The sequence below is a fragment of the Periplaneta americana genome, chromosome 1 (assembly GCF_040183065.1).
Source record: "Periplaneta americana isolate PAMFEO1 chromosome 1, P.americana_PAMFEO1_priV1, whole genome shotgun sequence".
Lineage (NCBI taxonomy): Eukaryota > Metazoa > Arthropoda > Insecta > Blattodea > Blattidae > Periplaneta > Periplaneta americana.
Genome location: NC_091117.1, coordinates 113,760,953 through 113,778,740, shown reverse-complemented (window position 1 = coordinate 113,778,740; position 17,788 = coordinate 113,760,953). Strand labels below are relative to the sequence as shown.

General features: G+C 35.5%; 1 protein-coding gene across 1 annotated transcript in view; it reads left to right on the top strand.

Moving 5' to 3' along the window:
- Positions 1-17,788, top strand: part of LOC138700021 (zinc finger C2HC domain-containing protein 1C-like) — a 612,196-nt gene that overhangs the window by 531,573 nt on the left and 62,835 nt on the right. Inside the window, exon 3 of the mRNA XM_069826311.1 lies at positions 4,066-5,094. Within this exon, the coding sequence (XP_069682412.1) occupies positions 4,066-5,094 (1,029 nt within the window). The remainder of the gene's footprint in view (positions 1-4,065; positions 5,095-17,788) is intronic.

The following is a 17,788-nucleotide window of genomic DNA, read 5'->3' as shown; positions in this document are numbered from 1 at the left end:
ACCACGAGAAAGTCTCTGCCGGATGAGACGAAAGGGAGTAATGCTGTGAATGAATGTTGATGTCATAAGATGTCATAAGGTCACACACGTGGATACTCATATCTCTATTGGCTCGCTGTCACAGCACAAACAATAACATTGTAACACACATGTTTATACTACCCTAGTTACAAAATTAGATCACTGTTAATCTCCTGGTCTTTTAATTTTTCCATACAGGAAATAGCAAATGCAGGAGAGCGCATGGTTTTTAAACAGACGTTATAACGATAATATTATATATCTACTTCGCTCCAATACATGTCTCAATAGTAAGCACATTCCTTTCACGGTTGATCTCCTGGTTGGAGAACAGTACTAATACCACAGGTTGAGAAACACTGCTCTGGATATAAATTAAATAGAACTTGAATTTTAGTACTCTACTGGCTGTTAAAAAAAACCTTTAGAAAATATACTGGTATCATAGGTACAGCGACGAAATAAACATATTTTAAAGTTATCAATTGGGCTACTTCAGCTATCTTAAAAGTTTTGAGTGTCTACGGAGAATCATTCCAAATCGCGAGCTGGTAATTAAAATCGTGTCACAACATTACTTTCTAAGTACGTAGTGTGGGCACACCCGTTAAAGTTGAGTGGTATATCACATTAATGTCGCTGTGTAGGACGCAAAATCTGTTCTTTTTTAACAAACAAAAAGTTAAAAAAGAAGAAGAAACAACTGTAGACCGGCTGACGTGGGCCGTGAGTGATTCAGCCCTCCTGATAGGGAAAGGCATTCGACTCCCACACCACTTGTACGGCAGTGGCGTGCCACAAGAAGGAGAACTTAACTGCGGCAGAGTAGAGAACGGAAATTACTTACCATCAGATAATATAAATCTGAATGAGAACTGAAATTTGAAACAACTTTGTGATTAAAATCATTACTGTCCTTCAAAATGCAACCCTTTATCATAACAGGGAAGTAAAATTATGTACAGTATTTTATGTCCACGCAAACAATAACAGATGAGGGATTATACTCCAAGCTGATCATGCTTGGCGCAGCAAAACCATTACTCGAAAAGAAATTAATAGAAATGAATAAAAATTACAATTTTATTTTACTGTGTTGGAGAATTTTCTGAGATGCTAATATGGTAAACTTAAAAAAAAGTATCTTACAAAAAAAACTGAAAGGACAGACAATCAAATGTTAAAAAATAAAATACGTTCCTGAAGTAAAAGAACGTACAAGGTCAACAAAATCCCAAAATAAGCGATAAAATACAAGGTTATGATTTAACTGGAATCAATACGTTCAACGAATGGATGTGAAAATATTTTCAAAACTCACCTTTCAATTCGAACCAAAGAGAGACACACGTAAACCTGATGAATAAATGGGAAGAACTATCATGCCGGAATAGGTAGCAAGGCCTATAGCACAACTAACGATTGTTATTAGGCCTATTATTATTATTATTATTATTATTATTATTATTATTATTATTATTATTATGGATAAAGTTACATAACGTAGAACTGCACGCATAGTATTCTTCACCTAACATAATGAAGACCATTAAATCCAGACGTTTGAGATGTGCAAGACATGTACGAGCAGCACGTATGGGTGAATCTAGAAATGCATATAGAGTGTTAGTTGGAAGATATGAGGGGAAAAGTCCTTTGGGGAGGCCAAGACGTATATGGGAGGATAGACTAATATTAAAATAGATTTGAGGGAGGTGGGATATGATTGTAGGGACTGGATTAATCTTGCACAGGATACGGACCGATGGGGGGTTTATGTGAAGCGGCAATAAACCTTCGGGTTCCTTAAAAACCACTTATAAAATATTATTATTATTATTATTATTATTATTATTATTATTATTATTATTATTATTATTATTTAGATTTATGCAAGAAAAACTAGTACAAGGAAAGAAAGCGAAAGAATAATGTGGAAAATTCTAACACTGGTATGAGGATCTCCAAACCTTGCAAAAAAGAAAAAAGAACTGAGAAAAATATGAAATACTGAAACATTTTCTGATAGTTTGTACAACGAGCAAGAGTAGAATAATTGTGTGAAAGACTTACTGAAATATTCTATGAAGATCTTAAAAACGTGTAAAATGTAGAGAACTGGGATAACAATGTAGAAGATTAAACTTTGTATTTTGTATAAACTTGTACAATGAACGGAACTGTAATAACAATATGGAAGATCTTGAAAATGTAGACACACTGAGCATAAGTGGAATAACAATGTGTAAGTTTGGAGTAGCAGCAGCAGCAGCAGCAGCAGCAGCAGTAGTATATGGATATAAATGAGACATTTCACAAACAGCCACGACCACAAACAATTCGGACGATATGCGTAGTTAGCTTTGCCGCCGGTGTCGGCTACGGAAATTAGCGCTTCCAGTCGCAATACCAGGAATTGAAATGTAGGTTTCACAATGCAGTCACATCACTATTTATGTAGCGCGTACGTGGCGCGATTGTATCCCTACTAATGGACGAATGTTGGACCGTCAGGTACGAGTATACAAAATAATTTGGACACTACATTATGTGAAATGACTATTTAGGTACCTATGCGAAAATATGGGGGAAAAAAGTTTTTCATTATGATGTAAATCATCAAACAAAGTGTGAAAATTGTCCTCGATTCAGTCTTTCCAAAACCAATTGATGGATCCAGACCGTTGTTCTATTTCTACGTCCATTCTTTTTCCTTATCAGCAGCGTCGCCAAAAGTATATCTCATTCTATGTCCACGTTCACTGAAAAACTGAAGAATTCTCTACAAAAATCTAGCATAAGCAGGGCTTCAAACGTGCGTCCGCAGGGCCACCAACAAGCCACAAAGTGGCTCTGCTAAGTGGCCTCGTCTCATAGGACTCTTACGCAGAATTAATTGATCTGACTTTTGGGTGAGGGGTAATCCGCATGCATATCACTCACTCCTCTTGCCTTTTCATCGTACTCTACCTTAATACAAAACACTGTTACTTCAGTTCTGTAGCCTATTTTGTACAAGTTTTAAAGACTTTACCTATTCCATTCCAGCAGTGGATTATAATTATACCAACATTATACATCCACAAGTATCGCACCTGACCGTGTGATCACTGATCAGCATGATCAGCATGTCGCAAACATAGGATAAACAAAATACAAGGGACAATCATTATGGGAGATAACCACTCTGCTATGGTAATAGCACACAGATTCGCTGTATCTGTAATTAGAAACAGTAATACTTGAGCGACAGTTAAGAACATATTCACTTTTTATACCGGTTTTTATTGTCCTACATTATATGTATACTCATAATTTCCCTGTTTTGCAGAAAGAAGAAGTCGTATTCATGCTTTATATTGTTCTTCGCTGTATTTCCGTCATTGCCGAATTTACTTCTAAACCCGAAATATATTGGCTTAGACATAGGCGTGGAAGTTTTAGGAAAATTTTAGGCAGAAGAAATTTCAAGTAAAATTTTCATCGGATCCAATGGATAAGAAAGTAAAGCAGTTCACTCCAAGTTCATGGATAATTATTAAGAAAGTCAAAATTCTTTGCCCGGGCCTTTCATTACTCAATTCTCAACTCTTAATAATAGACGTCATTATGATAACGATTGTGGAGAAAGATATTACGTCGATTCAAAATCGTACCATCTATATATGCGTTCTGTTGTTCATGTACGATACTAAAAACTCAAAATATAGATCAGCCGAGAAATGCCAAATACATTGCCAATTGTCTCGCACTGGAAATCAAACAGCTCAATCAACACTGTATTATATAAAAGCAAATAATAGGTCTGTAAAAATCACAGTCGTAGTAAGCTATATTTTGTCACTTGGATCCGGATCTTCTGAATGTTTTGTAGCCTACTATTTATAATCTCCCACTGAATGATGAACGTTACCGGATGAAATACAAGCATACATGTCCATGGAGGTCAGCTGGCTTAAATATACGGAATACTGTTACCAAAAGCGTATTACAATGACACCCACCTCCTGGAGAATAACTCTAATTATATGTATTTGGTTTCAGGCGCGGTTCCAGCAGAAGCAGATGCAGGAGAAGGAGCAGAAACTGTTGCGGCTTTACGAGAGCCAGACTCAGAGGGCGTTTCAGCGTGTAGGCCGCGGTAGCGCGGGGAGTTCCTCCTCCTCAGTCTCGTCGACCTCGTCTTCCTTGGGCGCAGGCAAAGTCCGCCAGTTATTTCAAGAGAGAAGACATCAGACTCGATCGTACACCAACGGCAATAAGACAGGCGCCGCTGCACCTACGGGCTGGGACCGCAGTTACCCGCTTGAACCTCTAGAGAACTCAACGAAACAACGTCTCCAGGCTTCTAAGAGTACTGGAAACCTCAAAGTTGCGAGGGGGACGAGTTTGGAGAGGAGCTATTCTAATAACATAGCAGTGCAGAATCAGTATCAGGCCAAGACACAGGCACGTAGGTCTAAGAGTCAGGTCCGAAGCAACCATCTGCAGCAGAATGTCGTAGTGGATCTCGGAGGAAGTTTCCGACAGCTTAGCCACTCCCAGCAGAAGTTGTACGACCACGAGGACTACGAAGACGACGATGACGACGTAGTAGAATATCCACAGAACCATTATTCTCGAGACTACCAAGACGAAGAGAACAACAGAATTCTACTGGAGAGAGAGCAGAGAGAGTCTGAGCTCTTCAACAAGCACAGAATATACGACGACGAAGATGACGACGACATCGAAAACGAAGATCCACCCTTTCAGCAGTTAGATGACGTGGACGACTTCAACGACTCGTCGCACGTGTTCCAGAAACTTCCCAACGTCGGAGGGCGGCTCCTGATGGAGAACAGGGCGAACAACAACAATAACAATGTGGACAGGTACAAGACTTACAATGCGACGACCAACGGGATTCGCAACAACAGGAGGAGCCTGGGCGACAGAGAGGAGACCAGCAGGAGGGTGACGCCGCCCGCAGCGAGGGAGCCACCCCAGCGACGTCGCGAGCAGGAAACAGCCCCGGCAACTAGGCCCGCAGCGACTAAGGTCACGGTCACGGCACCCGCCAGGCGCTCAGACGTGAGTACCACTGCTTCACAAGTGACAAGCGAAATGTTTTTAAAGGTGGTTTATTATTATTATTATTATTATTATTATTATTATTATTATTATTATTATTATCATCATCATCATCGTCATCATCATCATCATCATAGTAACGGAAATGAGTACACAGGAGTATTTCCTTGGGGAAAAGGCGGAAAACACTTCTACTAACGCCGATTGTTTAGAAATATGGGAGCCTTAACTGTAGGTCTGCATAGCCTGTAATAGGAATATAATGTAATTCGTGGCGCGACAGCCCAAGAATGGCCAAGGCCGACTGATCTACGCTTGGCTTCATGTCCACGTGCCTTAGCAGAGGTGAACGATCGCCCAATTAGACTGGGGTAATAGATGTGGCCAGCACGACGATCCCCCAACCGTTAAAGTTGGTTTTTGAAACTAAATTTCGCTACTTAACGTAACTCCCTAAATTCATCACAATGTTAGGTGGACACCGATCCCATTCATGAGAAAATGTCTTTCCCATGAAGAACCAGCGCGCATTCCGTAACGTGAATTCGGGCATGATGCCTTAGACAAGAACCGTACGGCGCGGGACGTAATAGGGCTGTCTTTACCTTTATAATAATAATAATAATAATAATAATAATAATAATAATAATAATAATAATAGTAATAATAATAATAATAATAATAATAATAATAATAATAATAATAGCAGAAAACAAAACTTTTTGCAAGACATAACAGTAGATTAACTAATGAACTGAAAGTTTTCTTGAAGTTATACACAGTAATCAATTTGTCAATCACCATCTGAACTACGATCAGTCCTGTTGATCTGTTACGGTTACAAGCAGTTTCTAAAATGATGTTTCTAAATCATAAATTAAAAATTGCAAACATTTAAGTTAAATCTTATTATCTGCAAAGTGTGATCCCCATTCACACATTCTGGGGCCATTTCCCGAACAGGTTTGAAATTACAAACATTATTAGAAATAATTATTATTTTTATACTTTCTTAATCTCACTTTCATCATTGTTAGCATTTTGTATTTGCAGTTATCTACTTGTAGGAGTTTCATTGTTAAAACAAAGTCAGTGGTTCAATGAACTTGTCAACATTTATATGGTTAAGTACTCTTTGTCCCTTGTGGCAGCACACGAATGGTGAGAAGATTTATGAATTAAATTAAATTAACTATGATTAATTGAAAATTCCATATTATTTTATTTAAAAAATTGTACGTTAGTAACTTGTATCTATCTCTTTACTTGCTTCAAATGAAATTCCCGTGTTTTTTCTAATAGTTTGTGGATTTTCTCCTAACATATTCAAGTCATCCGCATAGACAAACAGCTCATGTAACCCGTTCAATAGGGATATCCTGAACTAGAACCAACAGATAGCGAGCGTGTACTTTAAGGGATGCGCTTTGCTTCTGTATTTGTTTTCCGATATATAAACATTAAGGATTTACGTAGTGTATTAGTACATTAAATACTCTTAAAAACAACTCAAAATGCCAAATTTTTGTTATGTTCCTATTTGTAAAACCAGGGAAAACTTTTTGTCTTTATTCAGGTCCCAAAATATTTTGAATATATGCTTTAAACCTTAAAAAATCTAAATAATTAAATTGCGCTATTAAACAAAAATAACTATTTCAAGTAAGGAATCGCTGGCTACAGTTTCATTTTGGAAGAAGGAAAAGAAAAATTAATAAAATCATATGCAACCTCGACAGCAAGCTGTGTTAGCTTATATTATATTCAGTACTTCCAGCCTAGGAGTCGCCAGCATTTTACGCCTGCAGTAAACTCTCGATTAACTGGGATGTCTATTATCCAGGACGATCTATAGTGAAATCCATTTCGTGAATAATGTTTTAATGTGCTGTAGACTAATTATTAAAACTATGTTTTTACTTCAAATTTTCAAAATCAGCCTACATAGTATTAAAAACTGCATATCCTTAACCTACAAACCACAGAAATAATCGTGAGACTACTGCGATCATATCTGTAGTGCTCGGGAAAAGTGACACAAGTCAGTTTCCACAAACCTTTTTTGAAAATTTATTGACAACTTACGAAACATCTGTTCGCTTGGAAAAAAAATACATAGGTATTCCTCCCATCACAATAATTCATACAGAAAAAAATCAAATCGACATAAACCAGTGTAAGTTGTCAATAAATTATCAAAAAAGGTTTGTGAAAACTGACTTATGTCACTTTTCCCAAGCACTGCAGATATTATATCATCTTATCAAACACTGCATTTGATCTTTCCGCAACTAGAGAAAAAATACGAGGAATTCAGTCTTGATAGTCCCTTTCCTATAAACAGAACACATTGGAGCTGCATATCCTGTTTTTAGCGTACGGTACTTACAATACTAGTGATTAAAGAGGTAATATTCATCCTCGACAAAGTTACTATTTCATTTATTTATTTATTTATTTATTTATTTATTTATTTATTTATTTATTTATTTATTTATTTATTTATTTATTTATTTATTTATTTATTTATTTATTTATTTATTTATTTTATTCGTGCACCTCGTTCTCAAAGTTCTTGTTTAGGTTCATGGATATTCAATTTACACTTATCTATATTCTGCATACTGCAGATTTTCCTATCCATCTCTTAAGGGGAATCGCTCAGTATTATACAAGTTTACGCTATCATTTATTGTAAATTAAATTAAATTATAATGTACGAAAATAGTGAAATATATTAAATTATACTAGGTTATACAAAATAATTATAAATATAATTTTGACACGCACAGAAATCCAACAAGCGGGAGAACGTAATCAACTGTAGCATATGACATAATATAGCCCTACAACAAGGTTTGCGCTCTCCGAGACGGCTCACAGCTCGAGAGCGGAATGCAGATATTGGCGCGCTATGTATAAGGGTGGGCTGGAAGAAGAGGTGATCTCGTACAAAATGTACACAAAAATACTAGTACGAGTGTTCATGAAATGAATTCCTGTTTAGTGTTTACAAAACTATCTTGGACTATTATCAATTAATAAAGAATTATTTATTTTACAGAAATAATATAAACTCTATAGCTACTTAAATATACAATTTTTATATATCAGTACAACAAAACGGGGTTTTATGTTCTTGGCAACTGAAAGGAACAGTAGCCTACTGATCGTAATGAAACATCAGTTACAGATGTTCGATGTCCGCCTTCATTAAAGTTGATAATAGAAAACAGTTGCTCACAAATATAAATGTTGAGCCAAACATAGCAATCATTTTCACAGCCAGCGTGGATATTATTGCTGAGGTTTAGTCTTGTAAAACTCAACCAGACTAGTAGTATTGTCCAAACGGTCTTTAGCCTTTAGGTCACATTAAAGATCAATAAGTTCAAGCTGTAAATCGTATGACACTGTTTCAACTGGTGTTGAAGGAATTTATTATGATAACTTTAAACTTCTTTCCAATTAGGACAAGACTTGGAACCTAGAATTAAATTCATTTTGAATTTCAATTAATATTTGCATATATAATCGTTTAACATGGCTTCATAACGAGCAGTTTCTATAGTTCGAAAGTGACTTACGAAAAGTGTAAGTTTACGACTGAAATCCCGTAATTTATTCAACATATCAACAATGAGCTGGCCTTTTCCCTGAAGAGAGATATTTAAATTGTTAAAGATTAATAAATTCTAACGTACCTTACATCATGAAACGATGCAACTTTCAACTCCTGAACCTTTTTACTGCGATCTTCACCAATGAAACCATCATATCTGTATATGTGGACTAGTAATGACGCATTATATTATGTTTTCCTTTTTGTTTCAAACTTTTGTGGCAGTTAAGTATTGATTCCAGCTGCTGTGACAAAAATAAGCATTTTCGCATGCAATATTGAAAGAATTTTCCTGATGATCACTTTTCGGTCTTTTAGATTCCTCCATTATGTAGCCTAGATAGGCAAAGAGAAATAGCTACTGATAATTAATACACACTACACCAGATAGCTGCGTGAACTATCCTCTACCTATATCAGGCCTACGTCATTCCGACGTACCTTTCCGGCGAGATGTTAGACGGCTCCCCCGCTCCGAAGGCGCGACCGCGCTCAGTGAGCGCCGTTTGTACAGGCCTGCTATAGAGCAAAGTTAAAAACATAAATAAATAAATAGTGGAAATTATAATAATACAATAAATCACAACAAAAACAAAATTATTTACTCTGACTACTTCCTTCATGAGTCTCTGCACTTTACAATGAGTGTTTAAACAAATGAAAAATTTCTCTTTCTTCCTGATAAAATACATTTTCTCCTTTCCTAATGAAGTGCCCGCTACCGAACCCTTATATTAGAGCACTGATATCAGAGCGCCTAGCTTTGTTTTGTTTTAGCATGTTCATTGAACAGCAGACCTGAAGTGTGTACGCCGCGCTATTCTCCATAACACTGCAGCCAATATGATTCCCAAACGTCCGTATTGATTCCTTTTTATCGAAGGGGTCCTGGATGGGTGATATTGCAGTTGATTCCCAGTCATTGAATGGATTCATGATGTTAGCTTGTATCCGAGTTGATTCCGGAATTTTCATTCCATTTTGTAGACTTAGGACTGTCTATTTACAAAGTAACAACTACTTCATGCAGTTTCTTGTAAATAGATATGGTTAAAAATGTGTGAAATTTGTCAATAAAAGCATGATCTAAATTGAAAAACTTCCAACATACGTGTGTTTAAAAATATGTTGAATTTGTCAATAAAATATAGAAATTAGCAATTATTAAAAATCTTCACTTAATGCTGGGGAGGAACTTTCAACACACGGAAAATGGCTAATTGCTTCGCTACGGTAATTTGTTATATGTAGTTTAATATACCTATAGAGTATTCCACCTTAAGAAAAAAGTATTGGTCTTACAGGTCTTGGCTAGTACATTGTTGCCGCAAGATATCTACGTTAGTAGAAGGAGTGAGGTATAGTATCTCTATCTGACTCTCTTCCTAATACGTACAGCGTTCTAGCAAGTTTATCGCACAAGATAGGTACGTTGAGTCCTTTTAAATGATAAATAAAACCTATTAATGCCATAATGATGCCTGCAAAAATATACATTATATTTTATATACGTTATAACTAGACTTCGGATATTTAGGCCATTAACCAACTTTTAGGCACCTCAACTAGGCTCCATAATGATCTAAAGTAGGCATTAAAATACACTTTTAGGGACCTAATAATAATAATAATAATAATAATAATAATAATAATAATAATAATAATAATAATTCATTCATAGTGTTCTGCCTAAGGACAAATATTTTACTATAAACCCAGCATTCTCCAGTCTTTCCTATTTTCTGCCTTCCTCCTTTGCCTCCGTATATGATCCATATATTTTAATGCCGTCTATCATCTGATATCTTCTTCTGCCCCGAACCCTTCTCCCGTTCACCATTTCTTCCAGTGCATCCTTCAGAAGGCATTTTCTTCTCAATCAATGACCCAGCCAATTCCTTTTCCTCTTTCTGATCAGTTTCAGCATCATTCTTTCTTCATCCACTTTTTCCAACACAGCTTCGTTTCTTACTCTGTCTGTCCATTTCACACGTTCCATCCTTCTCCATATCTACATTTCAAATCCTACTATTCGCTTCTCTTCACTTCGTCATAATGTCCATGTTTCTGCCCATACAATGCAACACTTCACACAAAGCACTTCACTAGTTTCTTCCTTGGCTCTTTCTCCAGAGGTCCTTTTTCTATTAAAACCTTCCTTTGCCATTGCTATTCTCCTTTTGACTTCTTGACAGCGGCTCATGTTACTGCTTATAGTACACCCCAAGTATTTGAATAATAATAATAATAATAATAATAATAATAATAATAATAATAATACCGGTAATAATAATAATACCGGTAATAATAATAATAATAATAATAATAATAAATAATAATAATTATTATTTATTTATTTATTAGTTCTGTATTTATTTATTTGTTTATTTATTTATTTATTTATTTATTTATTTATTTATTTATTTATTTATTTATTTATTTATTTATTTATTTATTTATTTATTTATTTATTTATTTATATGTGTGTGCTGAACAACAGCCAGAGGCCAATTATAGTTCAGCACAATACACAAACAGAAGATACAAAGGTGCAAAAATAAATAAATAAATAATATCTTAAATCAAGAAAAACATACATAAACAAAATTGAGGACAAGAACAGTAAATACTAATAATCAAAACGAAACTATACCTTAAGGGTACTGGGACGTGACGAGTGCCTATTTTAGCTCTTGAACTAGCAAATAACATATAGGCTCTACTGAAGCATTCCTATGTCACAGGTTTATGAAATTTATACCATGCATTAAACAATGTTTATATTATCTTTTCATGAAAAATTAAACCACTTATCTCCAATAGAATATTTATAGGATGTCCCCAAATAAGGTAATTAGAAAATAAATTCTTATGCATGGTTCATCAGTTAGGTACACATATCTCATAGAATTTTAGTCAGACCTCTCTAATTTTTTGTGGTACAAGAAGAACATATCAAATGACAAAATGAATGCACTACTTTCTTGACTAAACATCACATGTGTAAAAAATTTAAAAAAATTATTCTTCTTCTTCTTCTGCGTCATGAAATTAGGCCTTTTGACCTGTTTTCACATCAAGCGAAATTTAATGAGTCCTCCCATCTAGTGATTGGGCGCTATTCACTTGATGATTATCAGTAATATAGATGTCTCCTGGCCACGTTACGGGCGTTGCGCAGGACAAGTCTAGTGGTGGGGCTGCCACCTTAGAGCCTCTGGACATGCTCTTCTGTGTATTATCCCCGCAGAAAGGGTTGCTCCTTCCGATCTTATAGTCGTTGGAGACTTCACTCTTGTTACCCCGAGTGTGGGCTCTTTATTTATGTCTCTGGAGAGAGAGATGCCACTTCTGCCAGTTCCGCCGAGTTGGGATTATTTCTTCGTCGCCTTCGCTGCCATTGTGGTCTTCATCCGTAACCCTGGATAAGAGTAAAGCGTTATACCCCGCAATACTGGGTCCTTAGCAGAACTTAGTCACCGACTTAAAGTCGGGTCCACCCCCGCGACATGGACGCGTCTGCTAAGAATTACCTAAGTGGATTAACATAATTTTTTTCCAAAATTTTCCTTAGATTTGAATTTTTAAAAATTCAATGATGAAGTTTAAAAGAAAACCACTTCATTCATTTTAAAGAGTTAATTAATATGTACCTGCCACAAAAATTTAATGACTCTATCTTCATTAGTTTATGAGATAAGTGTACCTAAGTTTTGAAAAATCAAGGTTACGGGAAAATGCAAAAAACTGAAAACGTGTATTTTGTACTTCATTCACCAATCTAGAACATTCCAGCCCCATACTCATCCTGCTTCTGTGTTTCTTGGTCCTCTCTCCTCCTTTTGGCATTCCTCTTTCTTGTTCTGGCCTCTTTAGTCATTTGCAAAGCAAACTTTTCACCGTCTTCGAAGCGCTTCTTGTCAATGGTGTAAAGTGCAGTTTTTGTATTTGAGCCCACTTCAATGCCCAAACTCTCCAACACATTTAGTCTACTTACACAACCATCATTAAAACAGATGACTGCATCTAATACACCCAGTTTTAAGGTTTTTAAACCCACAAAAACTGTTTTTGGGATGCGCTCCCATATACAATGATTAAAACTTTCATTAGGGTTTTGTGTATTCCCATATAAGCATTTTTTCAATAGCTCCTGGTTGCTGAGGTCCCTAAAGATGGGTTTTATTTCATCCATCACAGCTGGAGGCAGTGAATGCTGATGGGAATACTTATTTCCAGTGACTGAAGCTTTATTGTACCCACACCAGCAGTCTTCATCTGTACCTGGAGGACATAACGTGTGATATGGCTCCTCATCTGTGCTATACTTGTGGAAGTATATTACCCACACTGCTCTTCTCATTTTTTCTACATCTTTTCCAGCATTCCTCCTTATGGCCAGTCCATAATAGGTTTGCAACTGATCTATTGCACTATCTGTTAGCCGCCCTCTCGCTGTTAGCAGTTTACCATCAGAACATTTTTTACCTTTCATGTCTTTACATAATTTTCTTAGTCTTGTTCCCATTCTCTTTTGCACATGTCCACAGCACTCCAGCTTACTTACTTCCACATTCCCATAAACATTTAATTCTTCAACTTTCTTATATCCCTTTGAGTCCCCATCTCCTAAGTAATTCACATACCTGACCTGATATAAATTCTCAGACCTCTGAAAAATTTTTACTACGCCATCGCTCTCCATCCCACCACTGAAGCCATCATAATTTTTCATGCAAACATGTCCAGGCTGGTCTGATTTACAATTATGGCAGAATTTTGTCAAACATTCGTCATCAATTACTTTCCCATTGTCTAGTGAAGTTGCAGTGATGACACCATTGAGGGAAGTGTGGCCTCGCTTCTGCCAGGACCCATCGAAAGCAGCAGTTATGTCCCTACTGTTTTCATTTAGAGCCACTGCTTCTTCTATAGCATTTGTCATAGATTTTTTTGCTACTTCTTCCAGACATTTCAACAGTTGGGAAGTGCAGAAATTAAACTTGGCAGTTGGTGGTGGGAGACCCATTATACCACACAGAGTTTGTGCTGGCTTCCTGCCTCTGCCAATACTTCTCATTCCATATACAAATCTTAAATTTACTTCATAACATTTTGTTTTCCCTACCTTATTGGATGTCATACTCGAAGCAGACTCTTTACACTTATTACAAACAACAGACAGTTTAGTTGCAAGCCCTCGCTTACTGTTTTTATTTTCTGTAAGTTCAATACAGTCGACGCCACTACAATACTTACAGTTTTCTTCACCAAATTAGATAATAATTTAACGTCCACAATGATAAAACCCTTTGAATATCCCTCATCACTAAAATAAAAGTTGTCATCACACTCTGGTTTTATGTGAGACAATTTTCTTGCAGAAGCTGAACGCACTTCTCTACTGCAGCTAGGCTCTGACAGGTTATGTTCACTTATATTATGTTTGCTTTTACTTACATTACCATTAAACACTGGTTTTCTTTTGCCAAACTTCTTTAATCTGCCCATTTTTACTACACACACACACACACACACACACACACACACACACTAATAATGCTGAATAAAACTGATGCAAATAACACCACAAAGATTCTTTTTGCAACAAAATTTACACGAGGTTATTCAAAACAAAACAGGAGTGCTTTCCACTGGGCTGTGTTATGCTCTTTGCAGTTTCAGAGTATCCAGAAGCACCAACAACAGCAAAGAAATTTACCCGGTCAAAATATTCCAATAAATAGCCCAGAAATTATAACATATTTAATAAGTTGAATTGGGCATTTAAAAAAGGGGCGTGCAACTACGACGCCATTTTTAAATTCCCTATTTTAGGGCATTTAAACCCAGAAACCCCTACAATATATATATTTTTGGATAGAGAATTTATTCAAGAATTCGAAAACAATGAAAACAAAAAATGACATTTTTGGCCGATTTTCACGTCCTAGTACCCTTAAAAGGATCTAAATTGTGCCCATGCAAATTGGCATATTTTATGCATCTACAGACTGGAGAAAGTGATTTTGAATTTGTTATAATTTTTTTTTTTTTTTTTTTTTTTTTTAAATCTTAAACCTTTTGTAGGAATACGAAGGCTGATATTGTTTATGATAGACTCACGATCAATTTCAAACTTGATCACTTTGCAAAAAAATTGATAATCACGATTTTGACGTCTAGAATAAAGGCTGCAACAGTTAAAATATTTACAGGTAATCTCATAATTGAAGTGAGAGGAATTGGGTATAAATCGAAAAGCACGTAAGGAAATAAATTTTCTTTGAATATTTTCCAATTTAACCGAATCAGTTGAAGTAATGAAATTCCAGGCTACAGATGCATATTCAAGTTTAGATCAAACCAAAGTAAAGTATAGAATTAATAGAGACTCTGGAGTAGAAAAAGAATAAGTTATAGATCTTATTAAACCAAGCATTCTTATTGAATGATTATAAATATATTGAATATGATCATGAAAATATAATTTTGAATCGAGTAATACACCAAGATCTTTAATAGAATTTTTCCTAATAATACAGACGTTATTAAGAGAATAATTAAATTTTATGGAAGTAGTTTTTCGTGAGTACGAAATGACAAAAGTTTTTGTTTCAATAATTTTCATTCCATTATCGTCAGACCAAAGTTCAATAGAGTTGATATCATTTTGAAGAGTTTGGCAATCGGCAGAACTATTTATTGAGCGAAAGATTTTGAGATCGTTAGCAAATAACAGGTAGTTTGAACTTATTCTTTTACATATGTCATCTATAAATAATAAAAATAATAGAGGGCCAATGTAGATCCTTGGGGAACTCCACATAAACAATTAAATGGGTCCGAGAGAGAATCTCTTAGACGAACACAACATTGTCTATTAGTTAAATAGTTTTCAAACCAGGTCACTTAGTTAGAAGAGAGACCAAAGTTTTTCTAATTTATTTATCAAAATATTGTGAGGTACAATATCAAACGCTTTGCTAAAGTCAATATAAATTGAGTCAATTTTATCTTGAGTTTCAACAACAGGCGTAACAAGATTAAGGTAGGATACTAAGTTTGTAGTTGTTGATTTACCTTTAGTAAAACCATGTTGGGCTGACATGTTTGTGGATTATTTTTTCAAAAATTTTTTTGAGAAATTGTTTAATATTGAAATAGGTCTATAATTGGAAACAACATTTTTTTTACAATTCTTAAAGATAGGAATAATGGATGCTACTTTCCAAAGCATAGTATATGTACCGGTTAATAAACTTAAATTAAATATAAAAGTTAAAGAGGGTATTAGAATATTAGAACATCCCTTAATTATAAAATTATGAATGCCATCAGTGCCCTTGGATTTATTAGGTGTAAGCTTTTTTATGGCTAATGAAATGTCATCAACTGTAATTTTAGGTAAGGATAAGAAGTCAGTAGAATTAGAATCCAACAAACAGAGATTAGAATTAGGCTGTTTTTGAATCGATTTAAATTGATTAGCAAATGCATTAGCAATTTCCTTCTGATCAGTAATGTCAACCCCATTTTGAGTTTCAAGATTTTTTTTTTCAAAAAAATTAAGGTAAGATTTTAAGTGATTATGTCCGAAATCAGGCGGGAAGTAATGATTTCCAATTAACAAATTAATACCATCAGTCATTTTAATTTCTATCCAAACACATTCGTTAATAATTTATAAATCATATCGCCGACAAGTAAAAGGTAACTGTTTGTTAATCGCTGTTAAACACTCCCACCTCTTTTTTATTGGTGTCCTGGTAGGTTCTGTCTGCACGAAACACGGTATAATTGTTAGGGAATAAATTTGTATTTAATACTGATTCAGGTAACCATGTTTCAGTAAGACAGATAATGATATCATTATCACTTACTACATTTTGAAAAATTTCATCAATTTTTGTATTAAGACCACGAACATTATGGTAAAATATCTCAAGATGATTACTAGAACTGTACATTCAGAGTTAGAGAATAATATTAAGAGGCATTAACCCTAGAATCAACAGAAGTATCTAGTGGAGCAAAATGCTGCTCAGGTTTAAAGGGTGCAATGAGGCATCCAGCAGGCCAGACATCAGAATTATTAACTCGAAATCCCTCTCATCACCTGAGATGTGAAAAGAGGAATACGATTGATATTTAGTTTTCAATTTCGTTATTTCGAGAGATCTTAATTTAAGTTGATTAAAGAGTGAATCCTTAATATTATTCTCGTTTACATTAGGACTAAATCTAGAAACAAAAAGGGATTTCGTTCTGATTCTCTCTAGAGTCATTTCTAAGTTGCTAGTAGTTATAGTGCCAACTTTAGGATCACGTTTCTTAAATTTTTTACGAGTTACAGTTTGAAAACCATCAAAGTCAACGTTATTTGATAATGCAACAGTGATATCATCTGAGCGCACGACAGCAGAGATTACCTCATTACTGTTATGTTGAGTAAGAGGAAATGAACTACTTGGTGCTGACTTCGCATGATTGCGAGATTTTACAGTGTCAGACAAAACACTACTGTACGATTTAGTAACAGGGTTAACAATCGACTGTTGACCCAGTTTAGAGACACTATGATCAGGGTTACAGGGACAGGAATTTCAGCCATTTGTAATTTGAGGGCAGTATTCTCACTCTTTAATTCACTCATTTCTTTTACCAGATTTTTCACATGTTCGAGAATAACAGTTACAGTATCTAGAATAGTCACACTGTTGAGCCTCACTGTGTCGACTTGAACAGAAAGAGACTCCGCACATTGAAGATTAGGTAGATCAAGTTGTATAGTAGGTGAAATGATCTTCTTTTCAGCCTTGTTGTTGGGTTTCACAGGAGTGTTATCACCATGAACCGCCTTCGCAGCACTGACACACTTCGCACACTTAAAGGAAGAAATGCCTCCCTCCATGAAAAAATCATATTCAACTTCACTCAAATTCAAACAGTCGAGATGAAATCTTAGGCCGCAAGGCCCAGCACACTTCAAGAACTTTTGTCCCTCCGAAGAAAGCAGCGTTACATTTTATACATGTATCTTTGCTAGTCGGCATTTTACGGAGTTAACTA